This window comes from Cherax quadricarinatus, chromosome 49 (assembly GCF_038502225.1).
Source record: "Cherax quadricarinatus isolate ZL_2023a chromosome 49, ASM3850222v1, whole genome shotgun sequence".
Taxonomy (NCBI): domain Eukaryota; kingdom Metazoa; phylum Arthropoda; class Malacostraca; order Decapoda; family Parastacidae; genus Cherax; species Cherax quadricarinatus.
In genome coordinates, this window is record NC_091340.1 from 8,392,036 (window position 1) to 8,416,811 (window position 24,776).

The 24,776-nt window shown below is 43.8% G+C and overlaps 1 protein-coding gene across 3 annotated transcripts in view; it reads left to right on the forward strand.

Annotated features, from left to right (window-relative positions):
- Positions 1 to 4,805: 4,805 nt before the first annotated feature.
- The window catches only part of LOC128697020 (D-beta-hydroxybutyrate dehydrogenase, mitochondrial), a 57,737-nt gene continuing 37,766 nt past the window's right edge, over positions 4,806 to 24,776 (forward strand). Inside the window, exon 1 of one of the 3 annotated variants that reach the window (XM_070095175.1) lies at positions 4,806 to 4,889. In XM_070095175.1, coding sequence (XP_069951276.1) covers positions 4,821 to 4,889 — 69 coding nt within the window. In that variant the 5' untranslated portion in view covers positions 4,806 to 4,820. Of the gene's footprint in view, positions 4,890 to 5,107; positions 5,265 to 7,762; positions 7,919 to 24,776 lie in introns of those variants that run through there. The other 2 variants (XM_070095176.1, XM_070095174.1) reach the window with 2 other exon arrangements.

Sequence of the window (24,776 nt, forward strand, 5' to 3'; positions counted from 1 at the left end):
TGGCCCTCCCGGTATAGTAATACCCGGACAAACTAGTTCCTGACAACTCTTGTCCAAGGTTCTGGTTTTCAAGGTCGTCTTCCCAGTGCTCCAGTTACACCCTGATTCAAGTTCAGTTATGAAACTGCCACTGATATTATGGGAAGGTTGGAGGGCGAGGTTTAAAGTCTTCTCTTTGGTCCACTTCTTGAGGATGTTGATCTATAGTTCCTGGTCCTCTTCTTGAGGATGTTTCGCTCCCTCCTGGGCTATTGTTAAGTCAAAGTTGTGATTGGACAATGATCCAAGACAGAGCGAACATCGACATACGGTACCTCTCCTAACTACTGTTTTTTTGTGAGCGAATGAGGTACAGTAACAGCCTGGTTTGATCAGGCCCTGATCCACCGCGGGGGCGTTGACCCTCGGAACACCGTCCAGGTATACACGAAAGAGGAGAAAAAGAATTTGTGACACCCGCAATACTTATAGAATTCTAGCATTTCTGTGTGTCCCATCCAGTATACTGTTGTGGGTCCCATCCAGTATACTGTTGTGGGTCCCATCCAGTATACTGTTGTGGGTCCCATCCAGTATACTGTTGTGGGTCCCATCCAGTATACTGTTGTGGGTCCCATCCAGTATACTGTTGTGGGTCCCATCCAGTATACTGTTGTGGGTCCCATCCAGTATACTGTTGTGGGTCCCATCCAGTATACTGTTGTGGGTCCCATCCAGTATACTGTTGTGGGTCCCATCCAGTATACTGTTGTGGGTCCCATCCAGTATACTGTGGTGGGTCCCATCCAGTATACTGTGGTGGGTCCCATCCAGTATACTGTGGTGGGTCCCATCCAGTATACTGTGGTGGGTCCCATCCAGTATACTGTTGTGGGTCCCATCCAGTATACTGTTGTGGTTCCCATCCAGTATACTGTTGTGGGTCCCATCCAGTATACTGTTGTGGGTCCCATCCAGTATACTGTTGTGGGTCCCATCCAGTATACTGTTGTGGGTCCCATCCAGTATACTGTTGTGGGTCCCATCCAGTATACTGTTGTGGGTCCCATCCAGTATACTGTTGTGGGTCCCATCCAGTATACTGTTGTGGGTCCCATCCAGTATACTGTTGTGGGTCCCATCCAGTATACTGTTGTGGGTCCCATCCAGTATACTGTTGTGGGTCCCATCCAGTATACTGTTGTGGGTCCCATCCAGTATACTGTTGTGGGTCCCATCCAGCATACTGTTGTGGGTCCCATCCAGCATACTGTTGTGGGTCCCATCCAGTATACTGTTGTGGGTTCCATCCAGTATACTGTTGTGGGTCCCATCCAGTATACTGTTGTGGGTTCCATTCAGTATATTATTGTGGGTCCCATCCAGTATACTGTTGTGGGTCCCATCCAGTATACTGCTGTGGGTCCCATTCAGTATATTATTGTGGGTCCCATCCAGTATACTGTTTTGTGTCCCATCCAGTATACTGTTGTGGGTCCCATCCAGTATATTATTGTGGGTCCCATCCAGTATACTGTTGTGTGTCCCATCCAGTATACTGTTGTGAGTCCCATCCAGTATATTATTGTGGGTCCAGTCAAATATACTGTTGTGGGTCCCATCCAGTATATTATTGTGGGTCCCATCCAGTATACTGTTGTGGGTCCCATCCAGTATACTGTTGTGGGTCCCATCCAGTATATTATTGTGGGTCCCATCCAGTATACTGTTGTGTGTCCCATCCAGTATACTGTTGTGAGTCCCATCCAGTATATTATTGTGGGTCCCATCTAGTATACTGTTGTGGGTCCCATCCAGTATACTATTGTGGGTCCCATCCGGTATATTGTTGTGGGTCCCATCCAGTTTACTGTTGTGGGTCCCGTCTAGTAAACTGTTGTGGGTCCCATCCAGACCAAAAAAATGACCTTGAAAATGTATCAAACACTGCGGTGTTACTGGAAACCGTAAGTTCAATCAATGGTAATGTTTAAGGCAGCTCCAGACGTGCTGGAACCATTCAAGTATTGGGTCATGTGTCTCTACATAATATCCTCTCTTAATAACAATATTCTTTGATTCTGCAAATACGTGTATAGCGAATACAGACCTAGCTGACATAGTGGATTAATTTTATTGCATCGTGGAAAGTGGAATGTAGGAGCCTTGTTCATAAGAAAGACATCAACTCCACTCGGCTGGCGAGTTCCCAAAAGTGGGAAAAACAGCTTTACTCCAGTATAGGGAAGTTCCCCCACACCGGTGGGGTGATGGGGATCTGTTGTGTTGGGTATCATTTATGATAAAAGAGAGAGATAAGAGTTTGTTCGAATTTTTAACCCAAGAAGGTTAGTCACCCAGGATAAACCAAGAGAGTCAGTGCGCCATCGAGGACTGTCTTGTTTCCACTGTGGTCTTTAAATCTTGTCCCCCAGAATGTGACCCACACCATTCGACTAACACCCAGGTACCTACTTGCTTGCTAGTTGAACGGGACAGCAGGTGTAAGGTTGTATTCCTTGGAACGCAGGTGAGAAAGGTACATGATAATATACGTTGGGAAAATCCTAGAGGGACTAGTTCCAAATCTGCGCACGAAAATCACTCCCTACCAATAGCACTAACATCCCATATCATAAAAACTTTGAAAGGGTCCTAAGAAGCAAGATCACCACCCATCTAGAAACCCATCAGTTACACAACCCAGGGCAACATGGGTTTAGAACAGGTCGCTCCTGTCTGTCTCAACTATTGGATCACTACGACAAGATCCTAAATGCACTAGAAGACAAAAAGAATGCAGATGTATATATACAGACTTTGCAAAAGCCTTCGACAAGTGTGACCATGGCGTAATAGCGCACAAAATGCGTGCTAAAGGAATAACAGGAAAAGTCGGTCGATGGATCTATAATTTCCTCACTAACAGAACACAGAGAGTAGTCGTCAACAGAGTAAAGTCCGAGGCAGCTACGGTGAAAAGCTCTATTCCACAAGGCACAGTACTCGCTCCCATCTTGTTCCTCATCCTCATATCCGACATAGACAAGGATGTCAGCCACAGCACCGTGTCTTCCTTTGCAGATGACACCCGAATCTGCATGACAGTGTCTTCCATTGCAGACACTGCAAGGCTCCAGGCGGACATCAACCAAATCTTTCAGTGGGCTGCAGAAAACAATATGAAGTTCATCGAAGAGAAATTTCAATTACTCAGATATGGTAAACACGAGGAAATTAAATCTTCATCAGAGTACAAAACAAATTCTGGCCACAAAATAGAGCGAAACACCAACGTCAAAGACCTGGGAGTGATCATGTCGGAGGATCTCACCTTCAATTGTATCAATCGCATCTGCTAGAAAAATGACAGGATGGATAATGAGAACCTTCAAAACTAGGGAGGCCAAGCCCATGATGACACTCTTCAGGTCACTTGTTCTATCTAGGCTGGAATATTGCTGCACACTAACAGCACCTTTCAAGGCAGGTGAAATTGCTGACCTAGAAAATGTACAGAGAACCTTCACGGCGCGCATAACGGAGATAAAACGCCTCAATTACTGGGAGCGCTTGAGGTTCCTAAACCTGTATTCCCTGGAACGCAGGAGGGAGAGATACATGATTATATACACCTGGAAAATCCTAGAGGGACTAGTACCGAACTTGCACACGAAAATCACTCACTACGAAAGCAAAAGACTTGGCAGACGATGCACCATCCCCCCAATGAAAAGCAGGGGTGTCACTAGCACGTTGAGAGACCATACAATAAGTGTCAGGGGCCCGAGACTGTTCAACTGCCTCCCAGCATACATAAGGGGGATTACCAACAGACCCCTGGCAGTCTTCAAGCTGGCACTGGACAAGCACCTAAAGTCGGTTCCTGACCAGCCGGGCTGTGGCTCGTACGTTGGTTTGCGTGCAGCCAGCAGCAACAGCCTGGTTGATCAGGCTCTGATCCACCAGGAGGCCTGGTCACAGACCGGGCCGCGGGGGCGTTGACCCCCGGAACTCTCTCCAGGTAAACTCCAGGTAAACCTATGAAAGCAAAAGACTCGGCAAGAGATGCAACATCCTCCCAATGAAAAGCAGGGACGCCATGAGTACGCTAAGAGACAACATAATAAGTGTCAAGGGCCCAAGAGTGTTCAACTGCTTCCCAGCATACATAAGGGGAGTTACGAATAGACCCCTGGTTGTCTTCAAGGAGCTGGACAGGCACATAAAGTCAGTACGTGACCAGCCGGGCTGTGGTTTGCACATCGGTTTGCGTGCAACCAGCAGTAACAGCCTGGTTGATCAGGCCTTGATCCACCACAAGGCATGGTCACGGATCGGGCCGCAGGGGCGTTGACCTCTGTAACCCCCTCCAGGTATACCAGGCCAGTATGGGGAAGTTCCCCCACGCCGGCGGGGTGGTGGGGATGTACTGCAAGGACATTAAGAAGTGCAGGGAAGTTTTCCCATACCAGTGATGTTGCGGGGATCTATGACACGGAATACTTCTACTACTACTACTAGTACAACTACTACTAGTAGTAGTACTACTACTACTACTACTGCTTGTTATGTAGAGCATTTCTGGTAAATTAAATCAATTTTGTCCCCAGAATGCCACCCACACCAGTCTACTAACACATTTAGGTAACTATTTTACTGATAGGTGAACAGGAACAGCAAGTGTCTTAAGGAAACACGTCCTACTGTTTTCACCCATACTTGGGATCGACCCCCGGACGTCAGTGTGAGTTGAGTACGCTGGTATTCCAGGTACTGGACATCTTACCATCACTTGATGTAGGGAAGTTCCCCCACACCGGCCAGGCAGCGTTAGCCTAATGGATAGAACCTCCTCCAGTATAGTGAACTTTCCCAAACTAGCGACGTGGCAGGGATCTACAAAAGTGGTAGGTACTAAAAGTACATAATTCCCCCCACCTCCAAGTCCCCTGTACAGAGAAGTTCCCACATACAATAGCAGAAAAACTCACTAGGCTCTTCTGACCTAACTAACCAGGTTGTCAGAAATAAAATTAGTTTTAATCCAGTGAATGGCAACATTTTACTCTCTTAAGATCCACTCATTTAAATCAACACATTCAAGGTAAAACCAATAATATACGTATAATTGGCCATTGTCTAAGCGCTAGTGATCATCTGGGGAAATTTCGAGAGTATAGAAAGTAGGAGGAAGCGAGTGTAGGAGTCAGTCAGTGTTGAGTGCTGCGTCAGGCAGCAAGTGACTCGGTGACTCTGCTTCTCTACATTATTGTCCCTTCTAGGCAAGTTTTTTTTTTTTTATTTTGACCTTGTTTAATTAACATCATTAGGTCACCTAGATGTGTTAACATGGGTGGAAACAGTGGCACTGTGCCGGCAGTTGGTGAAATAGGCGTCTATAGAGTTTTGAGAAGTGTTCGCCCAGCATTAGCTTTTTTTTTTTTTTTTTTTTTTTGGATAAAGCCCAGGGTTGTGTGAAACGTTGTGAAAAATCAAGGTCTTTTGCATTTGTGTAGCAATATTGTCGAATTTTCTGTGATAATTTTATTACTGCGTCATGTACATTAGTTTTGTGTTGTAACGATGGAGTTGGTAGTTGTGTAGTTGTGTGATTCTGGGCCTAAATTACTCAAGGACTGAATTAGTAGTGTTACTCTTGCAATAAGATAAACGTCAGACGTGCGTCATGATCTGCGATCACCGGCAACCTGCGTCACGACGTAGGTGGTGACGCAGGTCGACGTAGCGACCTATCATCAAAGTAAAAAACTTGACGCAAGCGTCCTGTACTCCCTGGCTCAACTCTCTCCTACTTTCTTTTCAATTTCTCTTAATTCCGCTTTCACCCGTGTGGGCTTTTATTTTAAACAGCGTCTTGCGTTTATACTAAACGTACCCATCGTACTGTCAGCGCTGGAGATATTTACTTTTCTGATGTTAATATGACGATATATACGCAGATAATGTAAGTGATCAAGAAAGCTGTGTATATACAGTGTTTGCCTGTTTTATGGGTCAGTCTTCCTGATTATTAAGGACCCCAATGGAAATAAGTCACTTTGACTTTTTTGGGGTTATCCGAAGTTCTTTACACATATGCTGCTATGTATGATGATCTGTGTAACTGTATTTGTGTATACCTGAATAAACTTAATTGATAATGTACAGGGGAATTGCGGCGCTAATGATCCGCGTTCAGACTATAGACTGTGAAATGAAGCATTTAACATGGTCAGTTACATGTCGACTCGTTACGTGGGCTGTGACTTGTATTAACCAGTATTTTCTACCCTACGTGTATTTAGACTTGGACGAGCCTTTGAAATAAATCTTTTATCTTCAGCCCATTTTAAACGAGTTTACGGATACCTTCACGCCTCTTGATGTGTACACGCAACTGATTATCTCCAGCACTGTATAACCCTTGTGGGTTTAACGCTTTAAATTGAAATAACTGGTTAGCTTAATATTAATGTTTGTCTGCAACATGTTCAAGGGAGGTTCCTTAATACCGGTGAAGGAGGATGCTCTTGATACAAGGAATTGGAGCTTCCATGAATCGAGCCTGTCTATTTCCTCAAGTGCTTTACGACACAATATAAAGGAGGAACATTGTAGCAGGCCTCCTGGCCCATACTAGACAGGTCTTTCTCAAACCCAACCCATTTTCAATGCTACCAAAAGAATAGCTAAACCAGACGGGTTTAGCTCTTCCCACCTTAAAATAGGTATTGCAACACTGCTTATTACGAATGTGCACTTGTGTGTGTGTGTGGGGGGGGGGTTGTGTGTGGGGTTGTGTACTCGCCTAATTGTGGTTGCAGGGATCGAGTCATAGTTCGTGATCCCGCCTCTTCACTGGTTGCTACTAGGTCTCACTCTCCCTGTTCCGTGAGCTTTATCATACCTCTTATTAAAGCTATGCATGGATCCTGCCTCCACTACATCACTTATCAGACTGTTCCACTTCCTAACAACTCTATGCCTGAAGAAATACTTCCTAACGTCCCTGTGAATCGTCTGGGTCTTCAACTTCTAATTGTAACCCCTTGTTGCTGTGTCCCATCTCTGGAACATCCTGTCCCTGTCCACCTTGTCGATTCCTCTCAGTATTTTATGTTAACATGTCCCTCTATCCCTCCTGTCCTTCAGTGCCGTCAGGTCGATTTCCCTTGGCCTCTCCTCGTAGGATATGTCCCTTAACTCTGGGACTAGTCTCGTTGCAAACCTTTGCACTTTCTCTAATTTCCTGACGTGCTTGGCCAGGTGTGGACTCCAGACTGGTGTTGCATACTCCAATATGGGCCTGACGTACACTGTGTATAGTCCTGAACGATTCCTTAATGACATGTTGGAATGCTATTCTTAGGTTTGCTAGGAGTCCATATGCTGCAACAGTTGTGTGTACGTACCCTGTGTAAACTGGTTTCAAGGTAATTATTCACATGGGTTTAGCGCCTCCTTTTATTTTAGTGTTTATTTTCCTTGGAGAATTCAACATTGTACACTGCCTGAGGGAATAGCAGGCTCGACTTTCTGTAATAAAGATTATTATCATTATCATTAAAAATAAAAGCTAGATCGAGGCCTGCATCAGGGCTGGAATCTTGAAGGCTTTGTCTGCCTGTTACGTGGTTGCTACCGAGCATTATTTTTTCTGATATGTCAGCATGTAGAAAGTGAATGTACCTAAAATGTGAAGCGTTGTCTTAGATGGTTGCACAAGATTGTTTACAATTGCACACGAGAATAAGTTGCGAAATAAGATTTGAAATAAGTGTGAAGGGGAAGGTGAATGCTAGCTAGCTTCGACAAAGGTAATCACAAACGAACACACACGCACAACTGGTTTGTCGTGGCCTCGCTGGGTGAGACATGGCTTGTGTACGTAACAAGTTCACTCCTACCTCCTGCCCTGAGTTCTCTTCCTAATGAGGTAAATCCAATCCCTGGCGGGAGGGGAAGGTGTTCGTGAAGTTAGTTCAATGACCAGATCCCAAGTAAGGGGATTTTTATTTTTAACAAGTCTTTTACATCAGCAGTATGCTGCTGCCCTATTTAATATAACGGCACACTAGAGCAAAATCTACGCTTCCACTGTCATATGCCATTACGCAGAATGGGGCTCATACAAGGTGATGAAATCTGTCAAGTCTGAACTGGGAGAGTGCAGGATAACGAGAATAAGGTCAGCTGTTCCATTAAAAGTATCAACTACGGCATCTTCAAAGGTATCGTAGAGGAGTGACAGGGGGAGGGAGGAGGATGGAAGGGATAATAGGTATGGATGGGGAGAATGGGGGGGATAAGCGAGGGGCATGTAAAGGCAACTTCTTCCTCTTGCCTTACGGTGGTCCGTTGCCTGGTGGCAAAGCTCTCGTTTCACACAGTGAGGGTCCTGGTTCGATTCCCAGCGAGGGTAGAAACATTGGGCGTATTTCCTTACACCGGTTGTCCATGTTTACCCATCAATAAAATGGGTACCTGGGTGTTAGTCGACTGGTGTGGGTTGCATCCTGGGACAAAACTGACTTAATTTGTCCGAAATGCTCTACATAACATGTAAACCGTAGCACCGGATCATCCTTTACAGACGTTACTAGGATCTGCATGAGGGTGTCATCCATTGAGGACTCGGCAAATCTCCAAGAAGATATAAACTAAGTTTTTCAATGGGCAACGGAGAATATGTTCAATGAAGACAAATTCCAACTACTCCGCTATGGAAAACTGGAGGAAATAATAACTAGAACTGAGTATACTACAAACTCTAAATTATACAATAGAATGAAAAAGTAATATGAAGGGCCAGGGAGTGATGATGTCTGAGAATCTCGCCTTCAAAGATCACAACAGTGCCACGATCACATCTGCGAGGAAACTGATAGGATGGATAATGAGGACATTAAAGACGAGATGCTAAGCTAAAGACGAGATGCTAAGCCAATGATGATCATTTCGAAATCACTTGTTCTCTCTAGGCTGGAATACTGCTGTACATTAACATCTCCATTCAAGGCAGGTGAAATTGCAGATCTAGAGAATGTACAGAGAACCTTTACATCAAATATAAGTTCCATCAAACTCCTTAACTGCTGGGAACTCTCTTGAAGCACTTGACTTGTACTCGCTGGAGCGCAGGCGAGAGATGCATCATAATCTACACGTGGAAGATCCTGGAGGGCCTAGTCCCTACTCTGCAAACAGGAATCACTCCCTACGAAAGCAAAAGACTTTGCGATGCAACATACCCCCAGTGAAAAGTAGGGGCGCCATTAGTACACTTAAGAGAAAACAGTAAGTGTCCGGGGCCCAAGACTGTTCAACAGCCTCCTACCAGCCATAAGAGGAATTACCAATAGACTCCTGGTTGTCTTCAAGAGGGAGCTGGACAGATGGCCTGGTGGCTAAAGCTCCCGCTTCACACACGGAGGGCCCGGGTTCGATTCCCGGCGGGTGGAAACATTTCGACACGTTTCCTTACACCTATTGTCCTGTTCACCTAGCAGCAAATAGGTACCTGGGTGTTAGTAGACTGGTGTGGGTTGCATCCTGGGGGACAAGATTAAGGACCCCAATGGAAATAAGTTAGACAGTCCTCGATGACGCACTGACTTTCTTGGGTTATCCTGGGTGGCTAACCCTCCTGGGTTAAAAATCCGAACGAAATCTTATCTTACCTAAAGTCAGTGACGGATTAGCCGGGCTGTGGTTCGTAATTTGGACAACGTGCAGCCAGCAGTAAGTCTCGTTGATCAGGCCTTGATCTACCAGGCCTGGCCATGGACCAGGCCGCGGGGGCGTTGATCCCCGGAATACCCTCCAGGTAGGTATAACAAGCGGCTTTCTGTGTAGTAGTATGTCATTGATGTCGATTAGGACTGTATACCTTATACATGTACTTGTAGAAATATTATTATTATTATTATTATTATTTCAAGAGGCGCGCTTTAATACTAGTGAAACTCTGGATCATAGCAAGGTATCCTGTTCCTCACATCAAACCTGATTGCCCCCATTCCCCAGGCGTTGAGACCCCCCCCCACGCTGACACTGTAAACACTGCAGTCCTGCTGGTGTATGTTAATACAGTACACCTATCTTGTGGGTAGCTAGTGAAGTGCTCTTGATTCAAACAACGGAACCTTTCTTTTCTGTTCTGATTAAACCAGTTTTAGACTGATTTCAGTAGCTGAATAAGGGATTCCTGGGTTATCGCAGTCAGAGACCAGGCCTTCCTCCTGACAGCCTCGCCAGTATAACTAATTGTTTACTGCAATGATTCAATTAATATCCGTAGTAACTGAAATTAAAGTCAATTTCAGCAAAGTATGAGATGAATGCGGGACAAGTACGACACAGATGAATACGAGACAAGTACGACACTTTTTTTTTTTTTTGTTCCCAAGGTGTGTAAGTGGACACTTTTTTTCTGGCACTTTGATTCCCTTCAAGGGATGCCTTGATGCTCATGAAGGTATGAGTAAGACATGTATTAGTCGATTTGTGGTTGCAGGGGTCCAGTCTTTGCTCCTGGGCTCGCCTCTCCGCATATCGTTACTGGAGTCACTTTCCTAGCTGCGTGAGCCTTGTCATACCTATTCTTAAACCTGTATGTGGATTCTGCCTCTACCACTTCAACTGTGCCCTCGTGTACCGGAGACCCGCCTCTGAGTATTTTGGAAGTCATGTCACTGCTGGTTCTTCGGTCCTCTAATGTTAGGTTTAGCTCTCTTAATCTTCGCATAGCTCATATCCGGGACTAGTCTCCTGGAGTTTACCTGGGGAAAGTTTCGGGGTGGGTCAACGCCCCCGCGGCTCGGTCTGAGACCAGGCCTCGTGGTGGATCAGGGTCTGATCAACCAGGCTGTTACTGCTGGCCGCAGGCAAACTGACGTACGAACCACAGTCCGGTTGGTCAGATACTGACTTTAGGTGCCTGTCCAGTGCCTTCTTGAAGACAGCCAGGGGTTTATTGCTAATCCTCCATATGTATGCTGGGAGGCAGTTGAACAGTCTTGGGCCCCAGACACTTATTGTGGTGTTTCTCAGTGTACTCGTGGCGCTCCTGCTTTTCAATGGGGGAATGTTGCATCTCCTGCCGAGTCTTTTGCTTTCATAGGCAGAGATTTTCGTGTGCAAGTTTGGTACTAATCCCCCTAGGATTTTCCAAGTGTATATTATCATGTATCTCTCTCGCCTGCGCTCCAGGGAATACATATCTAGGGCCTTCAACCGTTACACCTACAGTGTCTTCCATTGCAGACACTGCAAGGCTCCAGGCAGACATCAACCAAATCTTTCAGTGGGCTGCAGAAAACAATATGAAGTTCAACGATGAGAAATTTCAATTACTCAGATATGGTAAACATGAGGAAATTAAATCTTCATCAGAGTACAAAACAAATTCTGGCCACAAAATAGAGCGAAACACCAACGTCAAAGACCTGGGAGTGATCATGTCGGAGGATCTCACCTTCAAGGACCATAACATTGTATCAATCGCATCTGCTAGAAAAATGACAGGATGGATAATGAGAACCTTCAAAACTAGGGAGGCCAAGCCCATGATGACACTCTTCAGGTCACTTGTTCTATCTAGGCTGGAATATTGCTGCACACTAACAGCACCTTTCAAGGCAGGTGAAATTGCCGACCTAGAAAATGTACAGAGAACCTTCACGGCGCGCATAACGGAGATGAAACACCTCAATTACTGGGAGCGCTTGAGGTTCCTAAACCTGTATTCCCTGGAACGCAGGAGGGAGAGATGCATGATTATATACACCTGGAAAATCCTAGAGGGACTAGTACCGAACTTGCACACGAAAATCACTCGCTACGAAAGCAAAAGACTTGGCAGACGATGCACCATCCCCCCAATGAAAAGCAGGGGTGTCACTAGCACGTTAAAAGACCATACAATAAGTGTCAGGGGCCCGAGACTGTTCAACTGCCTCCCAGCACACATAAGGGGGATTACCAACAGACCCCTGGCAGTCTTCAAGCTGGCACTGGACAAGCACCTAAAGCCAGTTCCTGATCAGCCGGGCTGTGGCTCGTACGTTGGTTTGCGTGCAGCCAGCAGCAACAGCCTGGTTGATCAGGCTCTGATCCACCAGGAGGCCTGGTCACAGACCGGGCCGCGGAGGCGTTGACCCCCGGAACTCTCTCCAGGTAAACTCCAGGTTCCCAGTAATTTAGGTGCCTTGTCGTACTTGTGTGTCGTAAAAGTTCTTTATACACTCTCCAGGTCAGCAATTTCGCCTGCCTTGAAGGGGGCAGTTAGTGTACAGGAGTATTTCAGCCTAGAGAGAACAAGCGATTTGAAGAGAATCATTATGGGCTTGGCGTCCCTAGTTTTAAAGGCTCTCATTATCCATCCTATCATTTTCCTAGCAGATGCGGTAGATACATTGTTGTGGTCTTTGAACGCGAGATCCTTTTGACATTATCACTCCCAGGTCCTTCACATTACTTTTTCACTCTATTGTATGGTTAGAATTTGTCGTAAACCTCTGCACTTTTTCCAGCTTCAGGCTGCTGGTTCCACACTGGCACTACATACTCTTAATCCTGCCCTATGCCCTGTATAGGGTCGTGAATGCCTCCTTGTTGAGGTTCCTGAAAGCTTACCCTTAAATTTGCCAGTCTCGCGTTTGTTGTGGCCGTTATCCAGTCGAGCCTCGATACAAACAAATGAGTATCTTTGGTATCGACACTTAAGATACCCAGCTGTTGGGCTTATCTTGTTTATACGTGTCAGTACTGTATACCATTAATAATTTAATGTGATAATGAAGGGTCTTTAAAAGTATTTTGCACAAGGGACTAAGGCATAGCTGCACTATGTACAGGTTTGTTGTAATTGGCATCTGTAGAATGTTACACATTAGTGCTACCTAAATACGTAATTCATTAACTCTGTAACTTTCTTGGCTACCATAACGCTGGCCCAGTCCCTGAACCCATCATGTGCCCCAGTAACTTTTTTGACTACCGCCCACAAGATGGTAAATACTACGTCATGAAGATATTAAACTAATCAAACTTAGTTCAAAAATTGACGTAGGCTCCTTATAAGGATAAGTAATTATCAACGTTCACTGGTGGAAGTCCATATAAATTGATAAGCTAGCGCTTTCGGGATTGGCAGAGGCAGGTACAAGGGCATTCCATACACACGCGTGTAGTTTTCTATGACTTACGCATCGCTATCAGACTTTACCTTCCGTTTGTTGCTGAGTTATGTAAATTTCAAATAGTTTACATCAAATGAAAGGAACCTAGCTGGAAATGTCTACCTGGGTGTGAAAAAAAAAAACTATTCCGTTAGGAAATTGTAGTGAGGATGGGTTGCCGATGTGGGTGATGCAGTCATGTGGGTATGAAGGAATTTAATCCTGGGCCCAGAAAAAATAGCCATGTATATATATCAAATGGGGGGCGAGACATTGCTCTGAGTTAGACCTCGAAAAAGTAAATGAGCGCTCTTAATAAGAATAAATTTACTTTGTACTATAGGAGAGCAGCGCCTCAGGCAGGGCAGACTCAAGATCCGGGAGGCCACGACTGTTGCCAGGAGCAACACAACTGTGCTGAGGTTTTTGAACGTGACCTCACAGGTTTCTGATTATCTTACCTATATTGAACGTGAAGCTGCCTTAATAGCCATTTACGTTTGTAGCTACAGCAGCAGCGCTATACTCTTGCTGTCGTATGTTCAATATTTTGCTCATCGTTGTTACCCAACAGAAATCAGTTGTTGGAATAATCGCCTAGTTAGGTTCCAGACAACACACGCTGTATAGCCCTTGTGGCTTAGCGCTTCTTTTTGATTATAATAATAATCCAGACAACACACACCGCTGTTCAAAATTCTTTGCCCAACATGTATAAATATTTAGAGTAAACTATATAATACTGTGCGCTTCATACGTATATATAGGACAGAGTATGAACGTCAAGGCAGGCCCAGGGCTAGGCAGTGAGAGTAGAATTTCTCGAAACCTGGAGATTAGGTAAGGTTCGTCAGGAAACATGACAAGTGTTTCCTGACGCGGGTCTTAGAGGATGAGCCGCCGTTGGAGCTTTTGGTCATCTGACAGAGGCCTTCCACTGGCTTACTGCTTCACCCTTTCATAAATTATGATTATAGTTGTAACCATTTAGTTTGAAACCTGGAGAATTGCAACAGAATAAACATGTCTGATGTGGAAAATTGCATTATCTGAATGTAACTTATTATGTACATAACAGTAAATGATGATAAAGATAATTATTTATCAATTACATAGACAAGTAGGAATTTGGGACACCTAGGTCGCAAAAATGTCCCCCTTCGATACCTACCACTGTCGTATCCACAAGTTGCTCTAGACCTATTAATTACAAATGAAATATGCATCACCAGGAATTCTGGTAAATATATAAATTTGTGGACTATATTAAATTAATAAAGGATTATATATAGACACATTTACCTAACAGAAGGAGAATATCTTAAAATCACTCGCCAATTTGACTGGAGATCAAGGTGTATCATACTCGGAAAACCTCACTATGAAAATAACACTGGCCAGAGTTAAAACATCACAGACTTATCTGAGGTTCCTGGAGCTGTTTTGTCTAGTCGCCTGATCTCAAGTTATGCAGGAATACACATCCAACAATTTCACCTCCTATTTGAGAGATGTCAGCCCAATTTTAACCTCTAGAGCACGAAAAATTCTTCCCATTCACTAACGTTTTCTTGGTTCATTCAAAAAACAATGGCGAGTCCCTTCTGCGCAGGCGCAGCTTCCCATTTTTTATAACATAATTTTTATTAAATACAGTATGGCCATCTATATACATATAACTACTGTATTTCTGGAAAATATATACAGTATTTTCCACATCTGATACACCAAGTGTTCGAAAATCCATGCAAACTGACAGCCCAAGATTGTAATGTACTCCTTCTTTGAAGACGTATAACTTCGCCAGTTCATCAGGAAGATTTCTTTCAGATTATTAACCCGGAGGATTAGTAACCCAGGATACTGTGCTTCATCAGGACAACTCTTATTTTCATTGGCGGTCCATTCTTTTCCCCCAGGATTTGACCAACAACACTTGACCCAACACCCAGATGTCTTAGTGATCGAGGGCATCAGGTGGTGCAAGAAGAATCCAACGTTTCGCCCGTGCCAGGGAGCTATCTCTGGTCTCTTGTGTGTGGGCGGAGGACGCTACCAACCGAACCAGTGAATTAATTTCGACACATCTTAGTGTAATTAGAACTGACACTATCAGTGTCAGGCTTCTCACTTGAGAGATGCGCTCTTGGTGCCATCACTGGAATAGGTCTTGTAAAGGATGCAAATAGATTCTGATCCTGTCAGCCTGAAAGAATTGGTTAACGAGAGACGAGGGCATGTGTTAAACCCTCACGTACATGATCCTTGACTCGCAGTTCTTCACCAGACTGTCGTACAAATCTTTTATAGTGAGATGTTGAAATTTTCTCATCTTTAGTATGTAGTTAACTTTTACACTGTGTACATGTAATATATTTATGTACTACAAGTACATGTACAAGGTATACAGACCATAGCTGACATCAGTGACATACTACTATATAGAAAGCCTCTTGTTATGCTGAGCATTTCGGGCAAATTAGGTCAGTTTTGTCCCAGGATGCGACCCACACCAGTCCACTAACACCCAGGTACCTATTTTATACTGATGGGTGAACGGGGACAGCAGGTGTCTTAAGGGAACACGTCGCTAATGTTTTCCAGCCGTACTGGGGGATACTCGAACTCTGGACCTCAGTGTGTGAGCTAAGTGCCCTAGTGATCGAACTACGGGACACCTCGACCGACATTCTTGTTTGTGTTCATAGTTTCCATATTTTTTTTCATGACTGATTCAGAGTATTTATTATGTTTCTACATTATTCACCAGATGTCTTCACTTTTAATTAAAAAATCAGCAGTTGTTTTTTTACATCTGCATGTGGTTGTGTAATAACACTCGTGACGACTACAAGGCCGCTGCTGCATGTATTACACATCGCTGATTATTTTTCTTCATGGGGAAAGCACTGAACCCGTAGGGGTCATACAGCACCTGGAGAATGAGAGGCTGCAATTTCGTGGATCAAGATCGCTCCACCGGCATAAAGATCTCTGTCATGAAAGATCGAATTAAACACTGTCGCCGCTGCCACCTTAATCGCTGTAAAAAAAAAAAACTACGGGTTTAGTGACTGTTTAATATACTGAATGTTCTTCGAACAAAGGAAAAAGTTGACCTTGGTCATTTCATAAGCCTACTGGCTGGTGATGCTTTTAAAATTTTACATTCTGGTATATTTTGTCATGGGCAGCTTCCCCATAAGGTAGTGTAAACCCAAAAGGGTAAACATTCACCATTATTCATTCAGTAACTGTCTTGCCAGCAGTGTGCTGACACCGTAAGTTAGAGATTTTGCCTCTGCTCTTAGCACTCTGGTGTTAGGTTGTTAGTGATTCCAGGAAGATAGTACTATATTGTGAGTGAAGCAGCATCCTGTTAAACATTTTGCACTCTTGGATTATTGCAATGTTTATCCACAAATATGTAAGATATCGGACAAATCTTTTACTTTTTCCTTACAATGTGTGTGTGTGTACTTGCAATTACTTGGCTTCTATGGGAGAAGCGTGTTCATAATTCTTTAGTCATTATCTAAGGGACTCTTACCGTGTGTACGTACGTGTTCACACACACACACACACACACACACACACACACACACACACACACACACACGGCACGGGCGAAAGGGACTACTTTGTAGGAACAATCCAGACTGAGGGACATAAGGTGATAATTGCAGTGGTGTACAACCCACCACAGAACTGCAGGAGGCCAGGAGAAGAATACGATGAGAGCAACAGAGCAATGATCGACACACTAGCCGAGGTGGCCAGGAGAGCACACATGGGGGGAGCAAAGTTACTAGTTATGGGTGATATCAATCACAAGGAGAGTGACTGGGAAAACCTGGAGCCCCATGGGGGTCCCGAAACATGGAGAGCCAAGATGATGGATGTTCTTGTTCTTACCCATCTCACCAAAGCTCTGGTCTGGACAAGGAAGAAGGATGGGTAAGGATAGAAATTTTGGAAAAGGGTGGGAGGGGGGAAAGAGGTAGGATATAAAAGGTAAGTGGCCCAACCACTTTGGTGTAATTTAAAAAGTGTACGTGAAATGATAAGATATTCTTTAAGGGGTATAATACTAACCCATCAGTCACATAGATATAACAGATATACAAGTACATGACTCTGAATTGGTAGTAATTATACAAGTTGCAATTGCTTTTTTTTCGCGATTACACAACGGATATTTATGCGACAATGAAGGCAATAATTTTCTGCCCAGTTTATAGAATTACGTGACAATGGCTTCTTACAGGTGGTGTCCAGCCATGGTAAATAGCATAATTTTTACATTAGATTGTTATATAAGATGTCTCCCTAATTGGGGGCGATGATGTTCTCAGTATACATAGAAGGGTTCTGGTGTTACCCAATCTTCTTCATCAGGGAGGTTGCTCAATATCATGGGTCGATGGTATTCAGCTTTATGTATGAAACGACGGACCCTCTGTGGGAGAGTCATTCTTTGAGTCCTGTGAGGAGTATTGATTATATAATCCGTGGTATTTACCACTTGTATAGGATGTTCTCTATCTGGCATATATAGTTCTTGCATTGTATAGAGTTTTCTTTTTTAGGGTGTCAAGGCGTACATTTATGGCAGTAATATCTTGTTGTATGTGTAAATCTGCCATTTTAACTCTCCTCCTAGTATCGGTAATGAAGCGAAGAGCTCTATTCTGGACCCTTTGTAACCTTAGCATATTGGTCTTTGTTGTTAATGACATTGGGACACGAGGGTATTCGAGTATAGGTCTTATTAACATTTTATACAGATGTTTTTTGACATGTTGAGGGGCTTGATTGAAACGAAAGAGACTGCTAAGACCGGCTTTGGCTATGTTGATCTTTTTAGTTACATGAGATGTTGAGTGGAGCAGCCTGTATTTCATATCCCAAAATCTTGTTAGGGTTTCTAATGGCTACAGGTGTACCTCTGATGGAGATACCCCCTTTATCTTCAATTGTTGATGCAAAACATCCTATCGTGCTAACAAGGACCTTGTCAGGATTAGTCGTAATTCTCCATTTCTTTTCCCAATTAGATGTTCGACGAAGTTCAATATTCATTTTTTCTATGACTCTCTCATACTTGTATTTTCCTGTTACCGGAGTTGATGAGACGACATGAACATCATCATCTGCAAACTGTCACAATTGTATCATTAAACTCTGGTTGAGGAAGGTCATTCACATAAATGTTAAACAGAAGTGGACTGAGACAAGAACCTTGTGGGACACCAGCTGTCGGTATAAAAGGCTCTGTCGACTTGCCATGAAAGATGGGAATGATTTTTCTTTGAGTTAAGAAATTATATATTACTCAGAGAAAAGTCCAGTTATGGTCTGGTAGGTCAATGAGTTTGTATATAAGGCCATCATGCCATAAGCTATCAAAAGCTTTATGAACATCTCTGGTGGCAATTAAGGCAAGATTGCCCTGATGTTTTCGACTTGCTACAGCATCGAAAATAATATTTATTGCATGATTGGTACCTCTATGGGTTCTAAAGCCAAATTGTTTTTCAGTAAAAAAGTGATTAAACTCCATATAGTAGTTCAATCTGTTGGAAATGACCTTCTCAAGAACTTTTCCAGTGACTTCAAGTAAAGATATAGGTCTATAGTTCCCAGGTTGGTGGATGTCTTTATTGGGCTTACCAAGAAAGATCATCCTAGCAGTCTTAAAAACCACTGGAAAATGTCCTGAGGCCAAGATGGCATTAAAGATATTTACCAAAGACTGTTTACAATTTCTGGGTAGGAACTTTAATTTGTTTCATTGTTATTCCAGAGAGGCCAGGGGCTCTCTTTCGCATTCTTCCAATGACCTGACTCATCTCTAGTAATGTAATAGGTCTAGTAAGCGGGTGGGTATCTTCAAGAGTTGAAGTATCGATGGAAGGTAGTGGTTGTAGATCATCCAAGTTCTCATCTCTCCATTCATTTACCAACTGATAATGATTATTGTTAAATTGACGACTGTTATTGTGAGAGAGAATTTTCTCCCATACATCACCCATCAAATTAGCCTGGTCCTGTGGATCGTCAAGTTTAATTTCAACATCTTCATCATCCTCATCAGTGAAGGTATGAACTAGGTAGTTAGGAGCCTTGTGCTTTGCACCTAAAAGTTGTCGGATCTTACTCCAAAATTTTGCTGGTTCACGTTTATACTGATTAGCTTGAAGAACTAGCAATTTCCATAAGTCCCGTTTGTGATGACTAATCATGTTAATTAATTCTTGCCTTAATCGGTGCAGTGTAGCTACTGGTGGTTGTCGCGTTTGAAGATGCCTTCGACATTCTGCTTGATAATTTCTTAAATTGTCTCTAATTTCCCTAGTAGGTTTATATTGTTGGTATATCTTTGTGGAAGCTAATTGGCAAGTTGCATTGGTAGCTTCAATTATTCGATTATGCAGGGACCTGATTGCATCATCAATTGCACTGGAAGGTAGATTTTCCAATGACACAATTTCATCCTCACCCAGAAATGCCCTGAAGGGGTCAAATCCTAGGGTGTTAAGATTGGGTTTAGGAGGTAGAGGTATTCTAAATGGAGAAATTTGTAGTTGTATTATAACAGGGATATGGTCAGAACCTACATTTCCACCAGGAGATATACGACAGTGAAAGATGTCAGTCTCTGTTTGTCAGTACTATATCTGGTGTTCCTGGATGAGGTCCAATGTACGATTTAAAGAATGGGCCTTGAAATGACAAGTTTCTAGCTGTCATGATATTAAATAGTTGTTTTCCTTTTAAGTCACCCAGTGGAATACCAGCTCCACAGATGAAGAGGGCAGGGTGATGAGCATTAAAATCTCCTGCTAGAATTGTTGGAATGTTTCTGCTTAATATCCTATGTAGAGGAATTGACTCTATATATTTTTGTCTCGGGGGAAAATATCCAGTTACTATCACTAGTTGTCCATGAGACGTTGTCATTTCTATTGCAAGAATGTTATCTTCATCAACATGAATATTTTTAAAAGTATAGCCTAATTTAACTAAGATGGCTACACCACTAAAGGGTCCTCTCGATTTCTCCACAGTAGAGTAACCACGTAATTTAATATGTTGATCAACTCTTGCAGCTGTCTCGTTCAAGAGTATAACATCGGGATTGTAATTATGTAGTTCAACCTCAAGGAGGTAACGGTTATTAAAGAAATGTTGAACATTAAGTTGGAAAATTGTAATCCCCATTATTTCTTGCACTTCGGTCGTGTACTGCGGTCTGAACGCCTGCAAGTAATGTCATGTGTGGTATCCACACTATTCCTGCTGGACTCGTCAAGGGGAGGAGGGAACTGCTGCGTAGTTGCTTGTGTATTAAAAATGCCATCATCTTCACTAGAGGTGGTAATATTAACAGACTCATTAGAATCGTTAGTCATCATCAGAAAACTGAGGTATGATATTCCCTGTTACAGGAAGCAGAGGCTCGTGAGAGTTAATGGGAGACTGTGGAGGCTCCAAGGGAAAATTAGGTAGGCAAGGTGAGTTACCTTGGGAAAGTTCCTGTTCGACAGGATCAGCTTCAATAGCGGGAGAGTAGGCACCAATTTCTGTGGCATTGTTATGTTCAGGTGTTGACTTATCAGGTTGAGGGGAGTTGACAACCTGGGTATGCAAGGTGGGCGATCCCTGGGCCAGGGATGACTTAGGCTTATTTTTAGATGTAGAGTAGGGTACATCTTGTTATGAGAAGGCTGGGTCATAATAGCCTTCACATTTTCTGGGATAGTGATGGGAGTGATCCCATTAGCCATTAACAGATCATTTAAAACCTGAGAGAAGAGTTGAATGTCACCACCTGCTATGTCTTTGGCCATCATATACATTAGTTGTGCTCTCGTCATATCCCCGGCTGTGGATACCTGAGACATAGGAGATGAGACTGAACCTTGTTGTTGCGTTTGTGTATATTGTAGGTGGGGCGCTCCAAGAGGGGCAGAATTCCAAACATTGGAACCATTGGTAGAGACCTGAGGAGTCCCACTTGATCCAGGCAGAGCTGGGAAGGAAGTTTGGGACATGGTTGGCGGTGCCTGGGGAGTAGTCTTCTTAGAAGTGGACAGTTTCTTGGCTTCAATAATTTTCTGCATTTCCTTTTTTCTTTCAGGACAAATAGCAGAAACAGCATGATGTTTTCCGTTGCAGAGGACACATTTGGGTGTATTTTTATTATTACAATCTCGATAAGAATGTTGGCCAGAGCAAATGCTACAAATCTGCCCTTGAGTACTGCATTTGTTGGTGTTATGACCAAAGGCATAACACTTGAAACATTGTGTTACACTGACAAATAGTTCAAGAGAGATTTGGTCAGGTGTACATCTGGTGCCAAAACATTTGAAGCCATTTTGACACACAAGTTTGGCCTCCTCAGGTGTCTCAAGTATTAACTTTAAGGTTACCTTGTTGTTGTTTGGGTTAGAGAATTTGTGCTTCTACAGCCCTAAATTCAGAATTCTCTGTATTAAAGTCCTCAACAATTTCATTCGCTGTGCTATGTTTCATGAAACTGTTGATTCTTGCAACAAACAGTCCTCTGAGCTTGATAGCTCTCAGGTGCAACTGGGGTAACACCAGAAGTCTTCAGTTTTTCAAGGACATCATGCTTCAGCAGTTGAAGTAACTCTTCTTCCGAAGAGAGGAGAAGTACTGCTCCAGCGTGGGTTTGAAAAACATCCACTGGAGCAACAGTTGAGTTCGAGCAAATACATGCTAGAATTTTTCATTGACATTTGATTTCCATCAATACGTAATCTTACTCGAATCCTCGCCATGATGTCTAGGAAGGAACATCTGGCAGAGGAGTTTCTTAACAAAAAGGGATCTTTCCTTAATGTTAATCTAACATCCTATTTCAGCTGACTTATGAAGGTCAGCCCCTAAGATAGCCTACCCTCGAGCGGTGAGGGGAAAGGGCCCAAGGCAAAGATCGGCCTGATTTTAAAAAACCACACGGGCTACCGGATGGTCAAAATGCCTTGTGTTAACTCGCCAAAGCGAAGTTGCCGAAAAAGAAGAAGATAGGAAAGTCAGAAGGATAGCAATGTGTGTAGTGTGTGGGCCAGTGTTGATGTTTGGGTGAGGGGAGGATGGGGAAGGATGGGGGGATGGGGGGATGGGGATGGGGATGAGAGGGGTGAACAAGCAAGCAAGTCACCTCCTTACCCTCTTGATGGGATGGGGCTCGAAGTTACTGCAAGCAAGTTTCCTCTCGGCTCTGGTGAAGAACTACTCAGGATAACTCAAGAAAAATCTCGAGTAACAGTGTTCAGCGTTGCTCAGCTGAAGAGCAGGAACGACGACGTCTTCTCTCCACGGTGGCTGGGCTGCTTCTCTCTATTTTCGTATTTTCTGATGGATGTGGTACTGGAAAACCTCGTGCATCAACATGTTAGAGACACAACCAGAGAGAGAGGTGAGGATGATCCAGCAAGACTGGACCTTGTATTCACCTTGAGTACTTCGGACATCGAGGGTATCATGTATGAAAGGCCCCTGGGAGCTAGTGATCATGTGGTTCAATGCTTTGACTACATAGTTGAGCTCCAAGTGGAGAGAGTAGCAGGAATAGGACGGGAAAAACCAAACTACAAAAGGGGGAACTACTCAGGCATGAGGAACTTTCTGCAAGACATTCAGTAGGAGAGGGAACTGACAGGAAAACCAGTACAAGAAATGGACTATGTGACAACAAAATGCAAGGAGGCAGAGGAAAGGTTTGTTCCCAAGGGAAACAGAAATAATGGGAAGAACAGAACGAGTCCTTGGTTCACCCAAAGGTGTAGGGAGGCAAAAACTGTGTACTAGAGAATGGAAAAGGTACAAAAGACAAAACTCAGGAAAATAAAGATTAGCCGAAGAGCCAGAAACGAATATGCACAGATAAGAAGGGAGGCTCAGCGACAATATGAAAATGACATAACATCGAAAGTCAAGTCTGACCCGAAGCTGTTATATAGCCACATCAGGAGGAAAACAACAGTCAAGGACCAGGTAATCAGACTGAGGAAGAGTGATGAGTTCACAAGAAACGACCGAGAGGTATGTGAGGAGCTCAACACGAGATTTAAAGAAGTATTTACAGTGGAAACCAGTAGGACTCCAGGAAATCAGAACGGGGGAACACCAACAAGTGCTGGATGAGGTACACATAACCAAGGAGGAGGTGAAGAAGCTGCTATGTGAACTTGACACCTCAAAGGCAGTGGGACCAGACATCTCTCCGTGGGTCCTTAGAGAGGGAGCAGAGATGCTGTGTGTGCCATTAACAAAGATCTTCAACACATCCATTGAAACTGGGCAACTCCCTGAGGTATGGAAGATGGCAAATGTAGTCCAAATTTTTAAAAAGGGAGACAGACATGAGGCATTAAACTACATACCTGTATCACTAACGTGTATAGTATGCAAAGTCATGGAGAAGATCATCAGGCGGAGAGTGGTGGAGCATCTGGAAAGAAACAAGTGTATAATTGACAACCAGCACGGTTTCAGGGAAGGAAAATCCTGTGTCACAAACCTACTGGAGTTTTATGACAAGGTGACAGAAGACAAGACAAGAGAGAGAAGGGTGGATCGACTGCATTTTTTTTGGACTGCAAGAAGGCCTTCGACACAGTTCCTCACAAGAGGTTACTGCAAAAGCTAGAGGATCAGGCACACATAACAGGAAAGGCACTACAGTGGATCAGAGAATACCTGACAGGGAGGCAACAACGAGTCATGGTACGTGACGAGGTGTCAGAGTGGGCGCCTGTGACAAGCGGGGTTCCACAGGGGTCAGTCCTAGGACCTGTGCTGTTTTTGGTATATGTGAATGACATAACGGAAGGGATAGACTCAGAAGTGTCCTTGTTTGCAGATGATGTGAAGTTAATGAGAAGAATCAAATTGGACGAGGATCAGGCAGGACTACAAAGAGACTTGGACAGGCTACAAGCCTGGTCCAGCATCTGGCTCCTTGAGTTTAACCCTGCTAAATGCAAAGTCATGAAGATTGGGGAAGGGCAAAGAAGACCGCAAACACAATATAGTCTAGATGGCCAAAGACTGCAAACCTCACTCAAGGAAAAAGATCTGGGGGTGAGTATAACACCGAGCTTATTTCCTGAGGCGCACCTCAATCAGATAACTGCTGTAGTATACGGGCGTCTGGCAAACCTACGGATAGTGTTCCGATACCTCAGTAAGGAATCGTTCAAGACTCTGTATACCATTTACGTCAGGCCCATACTGGAGTATGCAGCACCAGTTTGGAACCCACACCTGGTCAAGCACGTCAAGAAATTAGAGAAAGTACAAAGGTTTGCAACGAGAATAGTCCCAGAGCTAAGGGGATTGTCCTACGAAGAAAGGTTGAGGGAAATCGGCCTGACGACACTGGAGGACAGGAGGGTCAGGGGAGATATGATAACGACATATAAAATACTGTGCGGAATAGACAAGGTGGACAAAGACGGGATGTTCCAGAGATGGGACACAGAAACGAGAGGTCACAATTGGAAGTTGAAGACTCAGATGAATCAAAAGAATGTTAGGAAGTATTTCTTCAGTCATAGAGTAATCAGGCAGTGGAAT